The 21,812-nt window shown below is 44.3% G+C and overlaps 1 protein-coding gene across 2 annotated transcripts in view; it reads left to right on the forward strand.

The window, feature by feature from the left end:
• Positions 1-21,812, forward strand: part of fam222aa (family with sequence similarity 222 member Aa) — a 49,395-nt gene that overhangs the window by 15,932 nt on the left and 11,651 nt on the right. The window contains exons 2-3 of one of the 2 annotated variants that reach the window (XM_029439920.1): positions 9,542-9,660; positions 9,857-10,000. In XM_029439920.1, the coding sequence (XP_029295780.1) occupies positions 9,904-10,000 (97 nt within the window). In that variant the 5' untranslated portion in view covers positions 9,542-9,660; positions 9,857-9,903. The remainder of the gene's footprint in view (positions 1-9,541; positions 9,661-9,856; positions 10,001-21,812) is intronic. The other variant, XM_029439918.1, reaches the window with a different exon arrangement.

Genomic DNA, 21,812 nt, shown 5'->3' on the forward strand with positions numbered 1-21,812 from the left:
TGCAGGGAGGGGAAGAGAGTATTACAGTCTCCATCTGCACTAATTACTGGGTCTTGGCAGTGTTACCTGTCTCTTGTGAAGGACAAACCAAAGCACCGAGCAGTTACACACAGAGCAGAAGGAGCTCATCTGCTGGGGAGTCTTCAGGAAGGGGGATGTCTCCGGGGCGTTTTTACTCTGTAATGTTTGATGTGTTGGGAGCTTTGACTACCATAAAAAAAAAATCTCTGCTAGCAACATCAATAAACTAAAGGACTTTGTCCAACTTCTTTTATCTGGCTGAGAGGGGAGAGCTAATAGGGTCTGCACCTGATTTCCGTGACGGTTGCATGTTCGCTCAAACTGTTGTAGTTAAATATATCAGCATATATCTTCAGTTAATCCTGGGGGAAACTTAAATTGACTGTCTCCAGTGTGTCAGAAGATTTAAAGTCACGGCAGCTCAAGAGTAAATCTTAACAGGTGGAGACCAGTCGTGTTCTCCTTGAAGTGTAGTTCTGAGAACTGAAACCGGAAAGCAAGTCTTTGGTCTAACAAATAAATCACAGGAGCGACGAAATGTATCAAAGATCCTTGAGAGGGGAAAAGATAATCAGTCTCCACATATGCTGTTATCTCTGCGATGACCTCGCTTCTCATTTCTCTCTGTGGCTGGTCAAACTCACTGATAACAGGATCCCTTATCGGGTTGCTTTTGTCATGGAAAGCATCTACCATTTTAAATCATTACAACCTGCCCATTTTTTTCACTTTCCCTAATCATTGAGCAGTGACACCAAGACCTTGCCTTGGAAATCGATGCTTTAACTCTCTGCACTTCAGTAAACTCACTGACTGCCAGGTTTCTGCATAAAGTCTGAATGCTACTATTCCTCAGCTCGATGTGGGTTTCTCAGGTTTCTGTTTTTGTCTGTCGGCCTGTCAGAAAGACTTCTTGGATTGCTGCTGCACGACAACATCTTGCTGATGCTTGTGCCATCTGTGCCTTTAGCCAGCAGGTGATTACCAACTGCAGACTCACCTCCCACTCTGTCCAATTGGATTCCCTCAGCTGGCATGGTCAGGGCCGGCTTTGAGAGGCAGCAGGATGACAACAGCTGGATAGCACACATTATGGAGTAAAGGGAAAGGCTTGCTGAGTGTCGGTGACAGAATCTCCAATGAGGAGAAAATATGTGGAGAAAAATGCCTGCTTCCTTTTCCCAGCAAGCTTAGCTGTGAGAACTTGTGTCATCCTCTCTTTTATAGTCCGTAATATCCAGCAGAGCAAAAATGGCTTTGTCACACTTCAAACATATCAAATGAGATCAGTGTCAACATTTCGACAGTGCACTATTTGATTGCCTTGTGGGCTTCACAACAAACTAATGTTATGCATGACTGACTATTGGATCTATGACACCCTCCAGTGAGAGACGGCGGAGACGTCCTTTGGACCATGGGAATTAGGGTCACCTTAGGCCCTGCAGAGAGCGATGTTTGGAGTCAGGCTTCAGCAAGTGAGAGAAGAAATCACATTGTTTGAATTTAATTATATTCCATTGATTTATTGAACACCCATTAATAAGCATACATTTCAAGGCAGGGCCATTTTGCGTTAAGGTTTTCTCTCTCTCTGTATCACTCACTCACTCTCTCGCTCTCTCTGTCTCTCTCTCTGTCTCTCTCTCTCTCTCTGTCTCTCTCTGTCTCTCTCTCTGTCTCTCTCTCTCTCTGTCTCTCTCTGTCTCTCTCTCTTTCTCTCTCTCTGTCTCTCTCTGTCTTTCTCTCTTTCTCTCTCTCTCTCTGTCTCTGTCTCTCTCTCTCTCTCTCTCTGTCTCTCTCTCTTTCTCTCTGCCTCTGTCTCTCTGTCTCTCTCTCTTTCTCTCTGCTTCTGTCTCTCTATCTCTCTGTCTCTCTGTCTCTCTGTCTCTCTCTCTTTCTCTCTGCTTCTGTCTCTCTATCTCTCTGTCTCTCTCTGTCTCTGTCTCTGTCTCTCTCTCTTTCTCTCTGCCTCTGTCTCTCTGTCTCTCTCTCTTTCTCTCTGCCTCTGTCTCTCTGTCTCTCTGTCTCTCTGTCTCTCTCTCTTTCTCTCTGTCTTTCTCTCTGCCTCTGTCTCTCTGTCTCTCTCTCTCTCTGTCTCTCTCTCTTTCTCTCTGCCTCTGTCTCTCTGCCTCTGTCTCTCTGTCTCTCTCTCTCTCTGTCTCTCTCTCTTTCTCTCTGCCTCTGTCTCTCTGTCTCTCTCTTTCTCTCGCCTGCTCACTCCATTTCATCATAAATTGACATAAGCCTTTCTTTGAAGTTCAGGAGCCAAGCTGAGGAATGACAGCACAACAAACAATGAACACAACACAAAAAGACAATGAACACTGTTTGAATATTCAAGTGAGCCACCATAGGATGGGTAGAGAGGGGGGGGGGGGGGAAGAGAACCCTTGTTTTATTGTTGTTGTGTTAAGCCGTGAATGGACCTGTCTGAGACAATAAAGGATTGTGTCACATTGGGATAAGAAATTTTGCAATATCAACAATGCTTTGCAAATGGTCTGTAATAAGGTTTACTGGGGAAATATAATTCCAAGCATGAAAATCATGAAAGCACAGCTCATTTTTCACATGTGGCTGAAGTTTGTATGGAGGGTTTGTGATTTATGTTGGAAAGTTCTGCCTGTGAGGTAGCATCTGCAGCAGAAATCTTTTTTTTTTCCTTTTTTTTTTTTGTTGTTGGGATATTTAGTTTTTTAATGCAGCCAGATTTGTGTTAATTTAATTTAAATTGTCCTTTTGCAGACGTATTTTCTCAAAAACAGTGCTTGGGTGTGTCTGCGATCACCAGTTCAGTAAAGACTCTACCCTACCACATCTGTTCAATATGTCACAACATTTGCAGGGTTTCTGTGTGAAAGTGGTATTAGATGACAACTGATGCTGCTGCCTCGCAAAACAATGCAACAAAGGCTGAGGCAATAAGAGCAGAAGAGGATGTGTTTCCCCTGTGGTTTGTCTGACAATCTTAAGCCACGCTCTCATTGCTCAAAGTCCCTCGCTGGCATCAGCAGGAGCACAGAGCCTCGGTTGTACTGTGCAGGAAACCAACAGATTTTACTGAGAGGACTCACCCAGCGTGAGATCGCAGGCTGGGTTTCAAACTGGTGATTGGTGCACAGGATACACAACTTTTAAAATCCGAAAGGCTACATGTCAATTATGACTTGTGGATTTAGTTTGTTGTAGTTTACTCCTTGCTCTTTGCTCAATGTTAATTTGGTAATTACAAGAAAACTTGTGTTTTATTACATTTCTTGATGTGTACTGTGCATTTAGACTCTTGTCGCACTGCTGTTTTATTGTACAGTGAAAACTTAATGAGTTTAAAGTTGGTTTCAATTCAATTGTTTTCCATGCTATTTTAGCTTATCTTATTATAAATATATCTCAATTCTCATAGCATCTATTGGATACTTCTTTACCCGTTTCTGCAGTCTGGTTCCTCCTTACATTCTTGACTGTACCATGACACATAAACATTTTTGAATGATACTCTGATCATAATCTTATAGGTGTGAAAAATATACTTGGTAAAAATGTCCATCTCGTGTTACCATGTCCTCTGAATTAGCTCTCAGGTCAAGAAACATTTCCTTGCACTCACACATAACCCATATACACGCAGCGAAAATATGACATGTGATGAATTGATGTCATGGTCAAGCTGATAAGGGCTTAGCCTACTGTATGGCTCTAAGCACTGCTTGCATATAGTGTATGTTTAAAAAATAGCAGTATGCAGAGACTTACATAACTGGTTCTGTGGTGAACTCTACCAAAAGCTGCACATGTAATACTTCAGAGAATTCTCTGGCTGTTTCTAAATATTGCAGTTGTTTCCTCACTAGCTTGGGTAGCCATTGTAGTAGAGGAACAAGTCTGCTACATTGTTTTGAATATGTGTAGACATCTTTTTATTTCAAAGTCGCACAAGAACAGCAGAGACTGTTATGAATCTGTGGTGCAGGTGCCGAGAGTGGACTGAGCCATGTGAGCCGGACAAAAGTGGAGATGCTCACTTTATTTACCAGACCCTAAAGCAAACAAAGAGCCCAATCCACCATAACCACCTGTAGTAGTATTTAACAAAACAATTTGATTGGTGGACAATTTTACCCTCAGAATGCTGCTCAGGTTGTGGCTGAAAATATGTAGTTTGATACAATATAATATTTCTTTATAGGACCTTCAACAGTCCTGTCAGTATTTGTTACACATCCACCCAATCTATATTGGGTCTCTGTAGGAATCTGAATAAAAATTGAATTCATCTCAATTTGCTTGACTTCATCTCTTCGCATTTTCTACATTTTTGAATGTGATCGCTACACAGTCACGAAGGCACGCTGCCTTCTGAGCCTGTTATTTACCATTAATGACACCTCGCCCAGCACAAAGATGCAGCATTTGGATGTGAAGTCAATTAGTCCCCATTGCTATTACAGGGTTGACATTAGTCTAGGCAGGCATGTTTTGATTAGAGATGACAGACTACTCGCTGCTTTTGGACTGCCAGACATTCCTCACCCTTCATCCCATGGGTGACGCTATTGAAGCTGACTGAAATATCGAAAGCTAACAGCTGAGTGTTTTTTGCCAAGATGCCCTTCATCCGCTGAGAAACCTCTTATAAATACGACTGCACGGCATACAAGGCTGTATAAGCCCCAATAACTGTGACATGCTGCATCGTATATATAAGAATCAGCTGCCAATATGTTATCCCAACACTGTATATCATGGCAATAATGCCTAAACTGTAGGCTTTTACACACAATGGCCTTTTGTTGTGCAGGTTATTTATTGTGCTGGTGTGAGGTTGTGCAGAGCTGGTGGGTGAGTGCATCCAGGGGCTTGTATTGTTAGGGAATCAGTGGCTCTTGTTTGTGGAGCTGGGAGGGTTTGTTAACAATGCCTTTTTTATGTCCCAGAGTGCGTGCCTGTCGGCAAACGTCCCCTCAGAATTTTTGTTTGTGTGTTGTTTTGTTGTTGGTGTGTGGATCAGGGTCGGCGAACATAACCCTCTCATTGTGTGCCACGTCCAAGTAGACCAGTTTTATATCAGGCACATGTGAGCATTAGTGTGTGTGTGTGTGTGTGTGTGTGTGTGTGTTTTTTGAATATACAGTATGAGTGCAAATTATGTAGTGCGGATGTGTGGAAAGTGCCGAGCTGAAGGGGTTTACTGCCAGTCCTTCCTAATGGAGCCTTTCACTCTCCCTCCATTCATGTGACGGTATGGTGACGGAGAAGGGGGAGCCGGGGATTAAGGGGGTAGAGGCAGTGCCTTGTTAAAGAAAAAGAAAGGGTTTGAGTGTGTCGATTGGATTAACTTGTTTGGGCTTATTAAGAGGGGAGACACAGCAGCTTGTTAAAAGCACTGCATGGGGCGTCCCACAGTGAGACGGCAGGGTCACCATTCAATTAGGTCGAAGCCCCGCCTCTGCTCATTGTGGAGGCTGTCTGCCAGGCTCCCGGACCTGGGCTGGTCCTCCACTGGGAGGGGGAGCTTCTCTGGAGACACTTTAACTAAGACAGTCAAGCCTCTATAGAAGCTTTGGGGATTGACTTTCTGTAAAAAATGATTGCGGGATAATATTAGCCAGGTGTTTTTTTTGCTACTAATTCTGATTCAAAACTTCAGTTTCAATGTCAATACTAAAATGATACCTTCTCCGTTATGGTACTTTGTAGCATAGTTTGTAACACATTTATCGCCAGACAAGAAAGTTGGCAATTTACAGCGAATGTTTTGAAAGTCTTGCATCTGTGCATCTGGCAATTACCGTATGTCAAAATGATGTAAAGATTGTGTATAGTTAAGATTAAAGGTGGACTTCAGTTGTAACGTCACCTCCAGTTTCCTGTCAGACATGCTATATGCCCATCTACCACACCGACCTCCAGGCCGTAGCTCTCCGCCTCTGAGGCGCACATATGTCTAATATACTATCTTTAGATACTGGCCTGGTTTTCCTACAAAACTCAATTTTCATTTGACAAAGGAAGTTCACAAATGTTAAATGCTGTCCAAACACAAGCAGCCAAACAAGAACGTTTCACACAGGAACCATCTGATCAAAGAATAAGCAAACACGACTGAATCTGACCAAACATTCGATGCCATCGTTTGGTACAGTTTATGACACGTTTTAGCCCATACCAAAAAGTATTGAGGTTCGATACCCATCCCCAGTATCAGCTGCTTCACTCTTTCCTTCACCTAAAACATGTGTAGCTGAAAACACACACACACACACACTCCGTTTATTCACCCATGACCACCCTGCAACACTCCGCACTTGGCAGGATGCTTATCTGGGCAGACAGCTTTGGGTGCGGGGAGCCATCTCCTCTGATCTCCTCTGCAGTTTAAGAACCTTTTAACTTAGAAATAGCCCTCTGTCAAACCCACCGCCTCTTGATTTCGGCTTATTCCCTCATCTCATGGGACTGATCTTCCGCCCCCATTGCAAACCCTGCAGCAGCGTTAGCAGAACGGGAAAGAGCCGATAGACATCCTGGCTTTTGAGATATCCCCGCACTGGTGTAATAGGAAACCTGGGAGTGGATTTGATGAGTGAGTGAGGTGCAGGTGGTTTTTTTCAAGCACAGTGTAGGGTGTGTGTGTGTGTGTGTGTGTTGTGTGGATTCTCACACCAGTACCTTCTCAGGGATTGACCTGGGCATAACAAACTTTTTTTTTTAGGGCAGCTGGATGATGGGTCACTGGGTTTTTGGTTTGGAGATAATTTCCTGCGTCTGATAGACATCTGCTAAGTAGTACAATAACCTAATAGGAGGAGAGGAGGGGAAAGGGGGACATTACAAACAAGCCAAAGACTTGCTCCTTTTGCCTCGCTCTTAAAGTCAATAATAGGAGAAAATTGGTTCTTGAAATTGAATTGAAAAAAAAGTGGGTCTCTTTCAGCGAAGTATAATGACTCAGAATACATTTGGTGAGCAGCAAATGGAGAAAAATTGAGGGTAGTTACACGATTGTCTTTCATTTCAGAGCGGGGAAAACTGTGGAGGTATCCCCCCGTTAAGACTAGCTTTTAGTCTCAATCTACACCATGTGTCCTTTTCCTCTCTCTCAACCACTATCTTTTCACAAATGGGCTTTGAGGATGGGGTCGTTGTGAAATTAGTATCCTCACAGAGAGGACACAGAGAAAGGATTATGTGAATAGCCAGTAATGAGCTCAAAGTGCCAGTGTGTTTGGGCCAGGCCTGCCTGTGTGTGAGAGGAAATGGCACTGCAAGCGACCTTTTTTGCTCAAGCACCTGGTGAGAAATAGAGTGGCCCCTCTCTTCCGTGTGTGTGTGTGTGTGTGTGTGTGTGTGTGTGTGTGGGGTGTGTGTAATTAACAAGAAATTCTGAGTCTAAAGATTTAATTTACCCACATTTATCAGGGAGAAATACCATTTTCACACCGTCAGGTGTTTGTGCTAAAAGTGTTGATTTGTGTTGCTTCTAACGCGTTCAAAAAATACATATTTTTGACTCTGAGTGTAAAGTTTGTTATACAAGCCTCAGGGTCTGAGGTTAAATTAAATGTCTTGTGAAAAATGTTCTATTAAAAAAAATCGTTTTTATGAGTGAAAGACTGAATTATTTGCAGGGGTGGTGCTTTTTCCTGCAACACCTGCTTCTAATCTTTGAACTATTCAAACCAGGAAAGTCATTCAACCATAATTATAGGCAGTAAATTGTGTTGAAGTTGTTTATCATGCTTCTCTCCTCCATTTCTCAATCCATACTTTACACATCTGTGTACGGAGGGCTGTTAAAGTTTATAAAAATGCACCCATTAATGAAAATCCAGTCAGTTCTGACTTGAATTATATTTTTAAAGGTTCTATCTACATTTTATGAGACAACACATTTACTGAGTGCAGAATGTGAACTCACCACAAGAAATGTGTCGAACTCATGGTTCATGGTCAGACAATTTAGCATGGTCTGAAAAGTAGGAGTTTATGAAATGAAAATAACAACCATCTTGAATAGATGTGAATTATTTGATTCTGTTCAGCACTAACATTCTATAAAATGGCACATAAATAAATGTAATACACTTATCTTTCTTTTAAATTGTGTTTTCCCACCTTGATCGACTACTGCAGGAATATGTTGTCATGTATAAAGGTTAGTTTGATTGAATGCTTTTATTAGTGGTTTAATATTTTTATGTTTTTCACTGGTGAGCTATATTTTGCTTTATTCCTTAAATGAGAAAGAACAGGAGCCGGCGCTTAATGGACTGCCATTAATTTATCTCGTAATCATTATAATTGCTTTCTTTAAATGATAATATATAAAACTAAGTAATGGACTGATGGCAGGTGGCTAAATGTTCATTTAGTGATTCACTGAGAAAATAAATAACAGGGGACAAGCCTGTGACAGGCGCATGAGAAATCATTTTTCAATAATCTGCCACGCATCATGGCAGGAGACGCTGGCGCTGACAGCACAGATGAAATATTTGCCTCTGTTCTTTGTTTTAATATGTGAGGAGACCGGCCCAGATGGAAACGATAGTGTTTCATATTGATGCATTTTGGACAAGAGACTCAAACACATGCAGAGCTAAGATTAAAGCCACAATGTTTCATACAGAGACAGCCATGCTTTTTAGGTGAAACTGGTCTTCTGCAGTGTTATATTCTGTACAGTAAGAGCACGTTGTTTTCCTGGAAACCAAACAATATCCGCTAAGTGAAGTATAGAAGAGTGAATCTCGATCCTTATCATACAAAAACACTCTAGACCTAAATGGTTTGCTTGAGCTGTTCTCATCTGGCACATAATCCAAGTAGAAGACTTGGTAATCAGTCATCATTGTGCTCTGTGACACTGGTATGTTGCTGATGAATGATACCTACCATGCTACTCGATTGTTGAGGGTTCTTTGTGAGGGAGCTGTGGGTTTTCATATATATATATATATATATATATATATATATATATATATATATATATATATATATATATATATATATATATATATATATATATATATATATATATATATATAAAAAAAAAAACTGTTTCCACTGGGGCTGTGATGGGCTTTTTGAGAGGAATCTAGTAGCAACTGCCTCCCTGTTCCTGAGTGAAGGTGGCTGTGGGGAAAAGGGGGAGTGCAGAGCTGGAGATTTATGGCCTAGAGGGAGATTGATTAGTGCCGTCACAAGCCCTGATGTACGGTTGGCAGTCTCCCCCTCCCAACCCATCGCATTTCTCACAAACACACACGCATGCAACCATACGGTTCAACACACAGCTACACATACATCCAGACACCACTCAGTCCCCCAGGCCTTTCCTGACAGTCCCCCAGAGCTGTTGCATGTTAAGTTGTAGCAGAAAGACTCCTGTTTTCTCAGCATTACCATTTTTTTGCCGTCCATAGATAACGCCATCAATCACCACGTACACACTGCCCTGGAAGGAATGTGCCTGAGTGTTGCTACTTTCTGAGTGTGCCTGTGTGTTTGTTTTAAGGATGGTTTCATAGACGGGAGATGCGGTTGAATGGCTGTGTGGATGTGCTGTTTGAAGCTGCAGAGTGACTGGCCTGGACTGTGCTCTGAACCCGTGTCAACCGTGCTGCCCCAGTGCAGGTGTGTGTTTATCATTCAGCACACAGAGCTGAGAGGCAGGCAGCTGTAGGCATGCTTTCCCAATTAAATCCTGGGTGAGAAACTTAGCCCATCTAGCCCACAGCCAGATCCAGCCGGTTTAACGGACACAGAGCTTTGACCTCGAATCATCCTGCTTAACTTACTCACTCTTTTTCTTGCTCTTTTTCTGCTCCAGGTTGGCCGCAGAACTCCCCACGGCTGTAGTACTGTGCCCACCTCGCCATGCTGGCCTGTCTGCAGAGGAGGCAAAACCCTCCACCCCAGCACCCGGTGTGTGTCAGCAAGACCCTGGAGCCCCCGCAAGCCCTTGGACGGAAATGTGAGTAAAGAAAGTGACAGGGAGCGATGGAGGTCAGGAGTTCAGCTTGCCCAAAGCTAAGGAATGAGCGAGGCTTGTGCTTTTCGTTTGTATTTAATCTATCGGTCATGGTGAATGATGGAAATGGGTGGTTAACCCCAACTGTGAATAAGTGAGGGAAAATAGACTTTCCGGTTTCTGTTGTTTGTCACTGTGTTCCCTCGCTACTCTGAGGAATTCTAAACAGTTTCATTCGCTCTGCACTTAGACCTTGGATTGCCATGTTGTTTGGCTACTCATTGTGAGGGGGGCTGTTTAGCTGTGCTGATTGTGCAGTCGTGGCAACAGGGCTGAACAGACAGTGTTTAACGTGCCTCACTGGCCCTGGGTGACCCTGAGGGTCTGTAAACATTTACAGTGTCTGGCCCTGGCTGTGCCGGCCGCCTGTAAAGCATGACAGCTGCTCTGTTTGCTCCCCAAGCACCACCCTCTGTCCACTCACAAAATAGTGTAAAGGGACAGAGATGAGCCAGGGCTGAAAACTCTTACAGAGCTGGCAAAACTAGTTCTAACCAGTTTTGGATTAGAGAGAGCTGCGGCAGTCAGGCATCTGGAAGGTGAATTTCCCCCTAATTTTGTTGAAGCTTTTGGATAAGCCTTTTACAGCGAGAGTCTGTTTTCTGATGAGGGGAAGGAAGGTCTCTCCTCCTTATTGAACGCTCCTAGAGTTTTTGTGGCTTTTGTTTACATGGCAGGCCTACGAGCTACCTCCAGCCGATTAAAAGGACTGGCAGATGGAGAGCAGGAGTGCACTAACCTATCAGTTTTTACTTCAGCTTAGTGGGAATAGCAGGTTCTGTTCTTCTTCGTCAGTGGGACATTGCATCAGGCCTGTAACCAGCCTAGTAAATAGCAAAGAAATAAAGAACTGTGTTCTTTCTCAGCTTCTCACTGGCCAATTAGCTACTTCTCAGCTCACCTTTATACTCCAAACGCCTCCTACAGAGGAGAGCAGAGTCACAAACAACAAGGTGACTGAGTGTCACCTCTGTCCTCAGATCTGCAGTTGTTTTATTGCTGGTCTGTATGGATGTTTCATATGGAGCTGTAGAGGTGTGTGTGTGTGTGTGAAACAGAGAGGGAACAGAGCTCAGAGTGCATTTGGAAGGGGCAGCTCTTCAGCTGAGTGGGGTTCAACCGGGCTCACTAATGAGATTTCAGAGAGAGGTGAAGTGAAAGGGAGGACAAAGAGAAACTGCGCAAAATAGAATTAGAGAAGGTAAAGATGGAGAGGGAGGGAGGGAGAGAAATGGAGGGAGTGCTCAACAGTCGTCTTAATCGATTCCCCCCTTCCAATTTTGCAGGATTAGCCCACTTCCTCTCAGGGTCCTTTTATTGAGGAGCAGCCAGTGGGAGTCAGGACTCAAATCAATAGAGAAAAAGAACAGTCTCCAGTCTTATTTTTGCACTGCCTCCTACTGACCCTCTCTCTGTGACTCTCCCCCTCTCTCTCCCTGTTTTTTTTCACCTGTTAAACCCTTTGATTGAAAGACTACCACAGTGAATGGCTTGAGGTTCATAATGAGGATGTTTGAACATAATAGCCTCCTTTCTGTCCTTGGAGGAGGAGGGGGGAGCAAGTGTTGGATTTCCACTACTGTGCAGCGCTTGGCCTCAATACGGCAATTGTTCATCCAGGCCCAGAAGGGGTGCAGAAAGGCAGACAGTGGGTCTGGCTGCACAAGTGGGCACACTCAGGTCACCATGCTGAGCAGGTCCCCATGATTGATTGTTTGTGTCCCAGTTTGTGCCAATGTGGAATGGGGATTGTGGTTAAGGTGACCTGAGCTCTCAACAGGAGGCTGAATACCAGAATACACCCCTCAAAGAGATAGAGTGAGTGAGAGCACAGGAGGGGGGATTACCTGGCAGCGAGGTAGAGGTGAGCTGTGTCATTTGCATCTGCTGTCCTTTACACAAAAGTGGTGCATGTGTGTGTGAGGACTGGGGTGGCAGAGCAGTTGGGGTGAGAGGCCTAGGAGGGTTTTAGCAAAAGCCCCTGCATGCAGATGCCGAGTGGCTGCAAAGATCATTGATGCGACTCCCATTAAAAATCCCTCATACCCTCAATAAAAAAGGACTTAACTGGCTCTACCATCAGATGGATGCGTTCAGATCGGCTCGCCAGACAATCAATTTCCCCCAAGCGCACAGAGCTTAGCGGGAGAAACGGGAGGCGGAGAGCGGGATGTTTCCATTATCACAGCCCGCTCTGTGTCTGGACTCGGGGGGGTTGGGTGAGGTACTGTAGAGCGGGGTAGAGAAAGGAGGGAGTGGCAGAGGGAGATGGGGAAAGACAGACAAGTGGAGGAGAGAGAGATAGAAGCCGAAAGGGAGACAGAGAAGCTGGCTTTTCAAAAAGCCATTGACCGCCTGCCCTTAAAAATATCATATTGGATTAGCCTCACAGAGGCGGCCTTTTGATATTTTTTTCTTTGGGCGTAGAATTAAAAGGAGTGCAGCGCATTACTTGAATTATAAATCATAGGCACTTGCTTTCACTGCGTCCAAATTCCGCGCATATGTGTCTGCACTCTCCAGCGCCAGCCCCTGTCATTTTTTATTAAATCCCCCCTTATGGGTGACATTTGTAGCTTGCCCCCTCCACGTCTCTCTACCACTGCCCTAGATGGAGACATGAAAGGCAGAGACGGCAGCGGAGCCTGGGCCTCTCATCGTGTTGTGCCCCAGAGAAAGGGCACCCATCCAGACAGATGAGAGAGAAAGGCCCTACAAGGGTAGTGGCGTGAATGGATGCCACTGACCCTGGCCACCCTCGGCCAGCGGCGACCTCCCTCGGCCAGCGGCGACCTCCCTCAATACCCATCCCTCTACTTGATCGTCGTCCTCCACTGTGGGTCTGAAGGTCCAGGGAGCAGGGGTGAGCGTAACAGCCTCGCTCCTGGAGAGGAGAGGGAGGTGCATCGGTCCAGTGATGAGTAACACTGAGATGGCTGGACAGGAGGCCCAGCAGCCCCCACCACTACCCTGCCTCCTCCCTGGCCCAGACAGCAATTACTCTGCCACATGTCAGCTCAAGAATAACAGGTCCAAAATCCCTCAATTGACTGGTTGATGGGGATATTTCTTCCTGGTTATTTTCCAAAATTATATATTTTTAAATTTTAGCTGTTTTTTATTTGTTTAATCAAAAACTTAGTGGTTACATTTTAGCCATGCATGACATTTTATGAGAATGTAATTGTCACACGGGGTGTGCATGTGTGTGCTCTTTATACAGACCTGCTGCATGTTCTGACCTTGTTAAGCACACAGCTCGCTGCCCCTCCCATATTTGTCCTGTGATTGGATTAGTTTTTGGGCTAAACCTTGGTGTTCCCCTGTGTCTCTAACACCAACAGGGCCTTGCTGCAAATCAGATGCACACACACACACACACACACACACACACACACACACACACACACACACACACACACACACACACACACACACACACACACACACACACATACACATTTTGGTTGCATTGCAATGACGTATGTAACCTTAATTGAGACAGAAACTATTTCTCATCATGATGAATGCAACTGCATTGAAATCAGACTCAGAAAACCAGTGTTGTCCCGAGTTGAACGTCTCCAATCTCCTTGTAGCAGAGACCTGTACACATGTACACGCACACATACACATGAGCACACCTACAGCCGTAACCCCCTGTGACACCACCCAGGAGGCCTGAGGTGCCAATCAGCCAGGTGTAGATGAGAAGTTCCCAGAAGGCCTGATATCCCAGGTTCATGCGGTGTCAGGCCGGGTTTAGCCCTCTTCCGTCTTGATCGACAGAGACAACCTGGGCATGTCACACACAGCCTCAGGACATGACATGGGGGTTCACCTGGGGATTGTAGTTTTCCTAATAGCCCTGTGCCTCTGCAGCTGGCACAGCCATTAGTTTGCTTTGCTTTTAGCAGCTTCTCTTCCTAAGCCCCACCACCAGTAAGAGGGAATATGCTCAGGTAATGACCTCAGCCACCTCTCTCCAATGTTGTCTGAGGCGGTGAGAGACATAACAAGGGAATTAGCTGGCCATATAAAATTGCAGCACGATTTTCCGACGGCTGTTAGGTCGGCAGAAAAAAAACGTAGGGAGCGTTTTCAGATGAATATTTAAATGTGGTCACGAGCAGCAGCAGAAATAACAACCTTTCCCCTGATTGCCTCAGTACCCTGGAGGTGGAGGGCATAAAGTGGAACTGGGGGAAAAGGAATGGAGATGGAGCGAGGGAGAGAGAATCTGCATGCACTTGACCTTTTCCCACTGATTGAACTAGCTCGTTCCTTACTCCCATTTGGAATTCCACAGAGTGCCCACAGAGATTGTCATTATTCCACAGTTTGCAGCAGGGAAGCAGAGGTCATGAGATATTTTTCATAGTGAAAGGTGATTGACAGCTATCCATGGCCTACCTCCTCCTGGGTGCCTACTTATACAATCTCATTTTGGGGATCACTTGGTTTGCATAGCCATATGAAATATGTCATTCAACACCTTCATCACATCGCTATATTGCAATATCTCTAGGGTATATCTATATATCTAGGGTATTAATCGAGTTTTGCTTTATTTAAGAGGGGCAGCCCTGTGATATTGGTTGCACTAGTCTTACCTCCTGTATACTACTGGCTCTTCTGTCATGTTGGCGTCTCAGCGCTGGCACACAGAGGATCATTTCCGGCTGGTGGTGTCCCACAGAGCCATGCCTTCCCTCTGCCCTCTGCCTTCTGCTGTGAACACGGGGGGTGAAGCAATCTTATTGCCTTGGGAGGTGAGCTTGAGGAAGAGTGGCTCTGCTTTAGTTTTGGTCACAGCGGGACTTGGGTTGAAAAACAGGTTCCTGGTTCCAAAGCCTCCGAGCTGGCATTTGGGCGTCCCAGGTGCAAGGCATCGACACCCTCTGTCTTCGCTTGCCAGAGAGTGGGGGTGGGTTGGGGGGATGTGAGCGAATACAGAGTGTCCGCAGTCCCTTGCTGTCCCACAGGAAATGACACACAGCCTGTGCCATCTCAGCGCTGAGCCCACCACAGACAGACCATGAGAGGCGTTCAGGAGGTGCTGCACAATCCTGGCACACTCCTAGAGTTCTTTTTTGTTTTCTCTTCGATGCGAAACAAATAAAAATGTAGCTGTGGGCCAAGATTTGGACTTACAAAGTGTGTAAGTAGGAAGAAAGGTTTCTTTACCCTTTTAACTAGATTTCTAGCCTTTACTCTATTTCTGTCCAGTCACTCCATCGAAATAATGAAGAAAGAATAGCACATTTAAAAGTATGAATTACAATTTATTATATATCTGCAAAATAAATATTGTATAAAGTTGTTTTATAATACTAAATATACTAAGAAAGTGTCGTAAGAGTGCATTCAGCAACATTGACTTTTCTGGTCACACTGGGTTACACTCTCTCACACAGTTTGACTTTAAATAAATTACATCTACCATAGCTGTATCTGTTCATTTTCCATTAAATAAATTGCCCCACAAATTCTAACCTCTGGGCCTTGATTGAAATTCATAGAAGCTGATTATTGATCAGTATGTTGTTGCTGGGGGTCTCATTTAAAGAGAACCATTACGCTGGGAACATTCCTAACAAGTGTTGTGTGAACAACATAAAAACTACAGAGCTGACAGCGGTTGAGTTTGATGTTTCTTTCCAAACCACTCATGAACTTTCACCAAATTTTAAAACGATCCCTGGCTGTGGTTTTTCAGTCCACTCTAATAGTGCAGAGTGTTTGCGGAGAACGCATGGGAGTGCAAACTGACCACAGCACAATGTTGAAATCATCGCTCCTGTGGGACATTTTACTACAGTTTCTGCGGTTTGCTCGTTGAGCTCCTTCTCATGAAGGCCATCTTCACATGCATTGGTCGCACAGTCATTTTAGGTTTCAGAAATACTGAATCATATTTGCCTGGTTATAGGTTCAGAGGAAGGGCGTGTTTTTTGCAGACCTCTGGCTGCCAATTCTATCTGAACCATTTTTACTGTACCTCCAGGCCTTTGAACCGATTTCCAACAACCACTTTTAACTAACCTTAACCCTGGAGGCCTGTGTCTGTCAGCTCCATCATGGAGCAGCAAGTTTTCTAGTTTGTGAAGTTGTTTTTAGCTTTCTGATGTTGCTAGGCACTGAAAATGTTATCGACCTACAAGGTTAAATGAAAGCAAAAGTATTATTAATGAAGTTCTGTCTGTTTTGTATGTTTCACCACAGTCCAATAGATGTATAAAATTAAAGTCTATTGATTAGAAACAGATTCCAGCTTTAAGCAATACTTAATATAAAATGCCCTACTTCTGTTAAATCCCTGCCTCGACAACTCTATTGATGTAAAATCTTTTAAAAAAAATGTTTTATCTTAGTGATTATGTACCTATTTATGTATCTTCTCTTCTCTTCGCTTCTCTTCTCTTCTCTCCTCTTCTCTTCTCTTCGCTTCGCTTCTCTTCTCTCCTCTGCTATTCTCTTTTACTCTCTTATCTCTTCTCTTCTCGTCTCTTCTCTTCTCGTCTCCTCTCGTCTCGTTGGCATGTGTACTGCAGCCGAGTGCCTTGTTGTCTGTGCAGTGTTAAATATTAATTGGGAATCAGTGGAGGACTTGTCTCCTAAATGATAGAACAGAAGGGCCCAGGCTTGCCTCAGGCAGCCTGCAGGCGCCTTTCTTCTTCCATTTACCTGCAGGCCTGCGCACCAGCACTTCCTCCAGTCTGACAGGCCTGCCCAGGCGCCTCCAGCCTCCCCTCATCTCTCTCTCTCACTCCCACTCTCTCCCTTTTTTCTTCCTTCTCTGCTCTCTGCACTGGTTCCTTTTCTTATCTCTGTATGCGCTTACAATCTCTAGCTCTGGGGTCCCTTACTCCAAACCTGTGTGTGTGTGTTTCTGTTGTTGCTGTGTCCATTTGAATTTGTGCATGACTGTGAATGCAGCCTGCTCTCGGCTGTACATGTAGCTCTTTGAGAAAATAGTGTCACAGCGTGGCATATTCTCATAAAAACAGGACAGGGAGGGCTCGACATGAATCTTTCAGGTCAGGATTTTAGCTTGATGTATTTCTTTCTTGGCTCTGTGTCATGCGCTGCTCTCTGATACATCATTGAATGGTTTAATTACTGTTTCTTCTTCTTGATGTTTCCCCATAACTGGCCTCACAGTTTGTCTTTCTTTCTTCTGTGAGTCGGCCTTTGTTCTTCTCAATCAGCCTTGTCATCTGGAGAGGTGTACCAAGACAAAACAACTAGCACCAGCTGCTTCTTGATGCACTGGCTAGCTCTAACTTGTGGTTGACCCTTGTGGACTGCACAGATTTGTTTTGGAAATCAAACCAGTCTAACCTGTTGTTGTATTTTGACTCTATATGTGTTTCCACTGGAGCACAAGGTTCAGTGAGGGAACATCATGAAGTGACAGGGCTAAATGTAAAATGAGAAAACCTTGAGAAAGAGGAGAGGGCAGCAGAGAGGCAGGGATATAACTGGAGGAGAGTCGGGGGGTGGGGTTGACTTTGATGCCATAGGAATGAGTTCACAGGCCCATGAGCACAGGCCTAATCGCACATGACAATATCGGCTGGTGTGCCAGTCGCAACGCATAACCACCCCGCTGCTTGTGCTGACTTGGGGTATTTGCTGATAAAGCTCTGCTTTCTAGACCATGCTGTATGCACAATGAGGGTGGCCCAGGCAGGCCCGAGGGCTGGCTCATCACAGGCAGCCCACAAACCGGGGGCTAGGTCCCCCTATTTATATAGAGCACTCCACTAAGCCCTTTGGCCAAACTTGATTATTAAACAGAGAGCAGTTTTGTGATGAATAGTTATTTTTTTCATATATAATCTATTATGTTTCCCATCCAGGCCCATAAATTATTGCAAATGGAAAGAGCCTGGTGAGGTCGTGGCTGTGTTCAGTGTTAAATATTCAAGGTTGATATTTTTCTATTGAAATGCTCTATTTTTATTTTTTTTTGGCTGTCATGGGAACCAACACGGAGCCCTTTCTTTTTGTTTGTCCGTTTTGTTTGTGGAGTGCAGTGTGTAATGTGAGGTAAACATATTGCCCCAGTTTCTGTGTTTGTTTGGTGCACGGGTGTCCCACAAAAGGCCTGACATGGCTGCTGCTGGCCTGCATTCCTTTGTGACTCAAAGAGGACATAAACTACCCACTGGTGTTGTTTTCCTGGACAGTCTGCTAGATCATCAGTAATTAACATGTGCAGTGATCTGCTTTGAACTAAAGGGGATCTTATGTTTAATTCTCTTTCACGCATGCTACGACTTGCGTTAAACATAACATAAAAGGCCAAGACTGTAAGATTCCCGCCTAATTGTCTTTATCTTTTTGTCTTTTCCAATGCTATCTTCACAAAGGTTAGTGCTGATAATGTTTTTAATTCCGGAGAGAGGCAGTAAGTCTCCTCTGGTGATGCTAGGGGTGTTAATGGGGCAGGAATGCAGGACGAGTGCTTTCCCACGCTGTTAGTTTTCTTCTGCCGGGCGCGTTTGAGACGAGGCTCTGTGCCGGCTAGGCTCCGCTAATGCAGCCAGAGTGCAGACAAATGGAAAGTGACACTTGTGTGTGTAGAATGGTATTTGTGGTGACGCTTTGACTACAGATAATAAAGTGTTCGCCCTGAGGTGATTTCGCCCGGCAAGCACCCCAGATGAAACTCACTTACTCAGAGAGGGAGACTGAAGAGACAGAGAGGGGAATGAAGAGACAGAGAAAGGGGGGGGGAAGCAAGAGAAGAAAGAGAAGAGACATAGAAAATATAGAGAGGGGGTAAAGAGGATGAAGAAGAGAGAAAGCAGCAAAATGAGAGGGGGGAATTCAACCTGGTTTTCATTGTATGTCACATTTATTCACCTGCTTTTGAACAAAAATAAAGAACATGTATGTAGCTTCTTTGGATTAATGGATTTTGACAATTAATGGTTATTGTTGCATATGTTGTTGCTACTAAAGAGAAAGGATGTCAGGTTCAACCGGAGGGTAAAATGTTTGGATCAGCTGTTGTTAGCAGGATCTACGAGTGTGTGTGTGTGTGTGTGTTTCTGTCTGTGTCTGTCTGCCAGGCCATGTGTACAGAAGAGTCCTTCAGGATCAATCAATTCTCAGTAATTTCCCCTACAGCTCATAAAAGCCAGGTCTGTCTGGAAGGAGCATGAGGTTGCCACATCAAACCAGCTAATTAATTTTCATGGCTGATTCAGGAACATCTGGCTTTAGAGATAAATTGTAACGAGAAAATGTAAACATGACAGTGTCCCGGTGGTATAATATTTCACATTTCTTGGGAGGAAACCTTTAAAATAAAACTCTAATTAGCTGTTTTGATCCGACACATTGTCCACCAACACGTAATACATGTATGTGAAACTAGTAAAAGAGTTTTAATATTGATAGACAGACACGTTGTGCAGAAAGTGAAAACGGATCTTGTTTTTCCTCTGCTCCTTCCTCGGATTACTTGTACCTGTGGACCTTATCTCTGTGGCAGTGTACTGTATTAACCGCACACGTGGACTGCCTCACTGCAGGCTAGCTAAATGACCTCATGCTGCAGTCTGTGTGAGGAGGAAGCCCAAATTAGGCACTCAATTTGGTATTTCTTCCATCTGCTAGTGCAGGAAATAGATAGATTAAATCTGAGATGAGATTGGTTTTAATGAAATGAAAGATTAGATTTGGGAGTTTTGTCCAAGTTTTTTTAAATCTCTTTTAATGATTAAATCCATTTTTGACATTTTGCCACGTCTGTATGCCTGTGAAGGATCAGTGTGCAGATTGCTTTAACATTCTCATTATCCTCTTTGCTATTTGCAAAACATGTTGGTAGGTTAAAAGCCCAATATGTGATTATAGTATGGCACCCCCTGTTGAAAAATGTGTCTATATATGTGTGTTTACTTTTGAATTAAGAAGTAACTTTAAAAATAACAATTGATCAGTTTAAAAACAAATGTGAAGAATCTAGAGAAGACGGAGAGGAGTTCAGTGAAGACTGCATTTTGGTTTCCACTGTCTTACAATATGCATTTATTTGATGATTATGATGACACAAGCAGCCATGAATTCAGACAGCTCTATCCTCTGAGAAATCATTGCAGTTTGATTTTTATCTTTGCAATTATAGATAGCAAAGGCCTGACAAATAATTGCCTTGATTTTTTTCTCGCTGTGTTGTTGCACAAAAAAAATCAACCTTGAGATGAACAGAGGGAGATGAGTGTTCCTAAAAATGGCTTTTCTGATATCAAGCAAGCAGCAGGGTTCCCTTTCCCCTCATGTGCACTTGAATTGATTAGTACTCCGGCTGAGGGCATATTCAACATGTCTGCCCCCTGCAAGGCTGCTGTACCCTGTTGATCACTGGCTCATACATGTGCTTCCTCCGCTCCCTCTCTCCTCAGGAAGCTCCTGTGGGGCACCAAGGCTTTGATTGACTGGCGGCTGAGTCCACAGGACGCCTCTATTATTATCATCTCTACCTCAGCAGAGGGGTGGGGGGCTATGTCCAGGGGGTCTGGCCGACAGCCCCTGCTTTGTGTGCCCGATAGTCAATTAGAGGCAGCGCACTGCCGGAGACGAGTGGGATGCAGGGTTAATTGCAGAGGACCAAACAGCTGGCTCTATCAGGGCCCATTGTGTTTGCAGCAGTTGTCACGGCAATTGAGGCCTGGCTGTAATCGCTGACTAATCAGCCCTGTGCCAGATGACACCTCCATTAGCACAAGGCAGGTATTGTTCAGGACGCGAAGCTGCCTCTGGCTTTCCTCGTCTGCCTGTTCATACAGCAGGCTAACGGAGGTGGGGAGAGGACGTCATAGACCCTGATCCTATCTGCTAAGAGCTAAACAATAGCTACGGGTCAAGGGTTCCTTCATGGAACAATGCTGTCGAATCTGCTCTTTCTTGGCTGCAACACATTTGACAGGCCAGACATTTTTCAAAGCAGAGGGATTGGAGACTGTTTTAGCCATGAATTATTAATTTAAATAACTTCATTACAATGAGGTTAAGGGTAAAGGAGTGGAATGTGATACAAGACTTGTGGCCCAGTGGTCTAAAACACACACCACATATTTGAAGAACCACCAATTTGAATCCTGTGAGGATCCTTTGTCGCAAGCAATTCCCTCCAAAAATAACAAGTAGGTCTATCTGCGGGTGCACAGTACTTCAGGACACGCCTACTGCATGATACGCCAACGACGGCCGCAGTTAGGTTCAGGCACCGAAAGGACCTAATTAGGTTTAGGCACAAAAACTAATTGGTTAGGTTTGGGGAAACATGGTTTGGGGTTAAAATAAGTATGTTAATCCCTGAAGTTATCTCATGAGGGGTGTCATGTAGTAAAGTGGGTGTCTCATGTAACATGCGAGACAGCAGATAGGCACTTCTCAAAAAAGAACTATTGTAAAAAATAGACTCAGCATGTATAGCTGCATGTAGGTTAAAAGGACATACAATGAGTGCAGCAGCTAATGTCCCCTCTCACACACATTTAACAGGGGCAGTGCCCCTCAGGGGGAAATGGCTCCCAGTAAACAGGGTTGATGTTGGACTGAAACTGACCCCATGTTTTCTTTCATCCCTGCTCCCGTTGTTTGCCCTAACCTCATCTCAGACGGCTTTGTTTGTTTGGCCAAAGTTAATGTGTACTATGGACTCGTTGTTCCGTGAAAACTTAATTGCAGTTCAACCAAACAGTCCTCTCCCTTCATTTAAACGAGCACTTTTTCC

The sequence above is a fragment of the Cottoperca gobio genome, chromosome 9 (assembly GCF_900634415.1).
Source record: "Cottoperca gobio chromosome 9, fCotGob3.1, whole genome shotgun sequence".
Classification (NCBI taxonomy): Eukaryota; Metazoa; Chordata; class Actinopteri; order Perciformes; family Bovichtidae; genus Cottoperca; species Cottoperca gobio.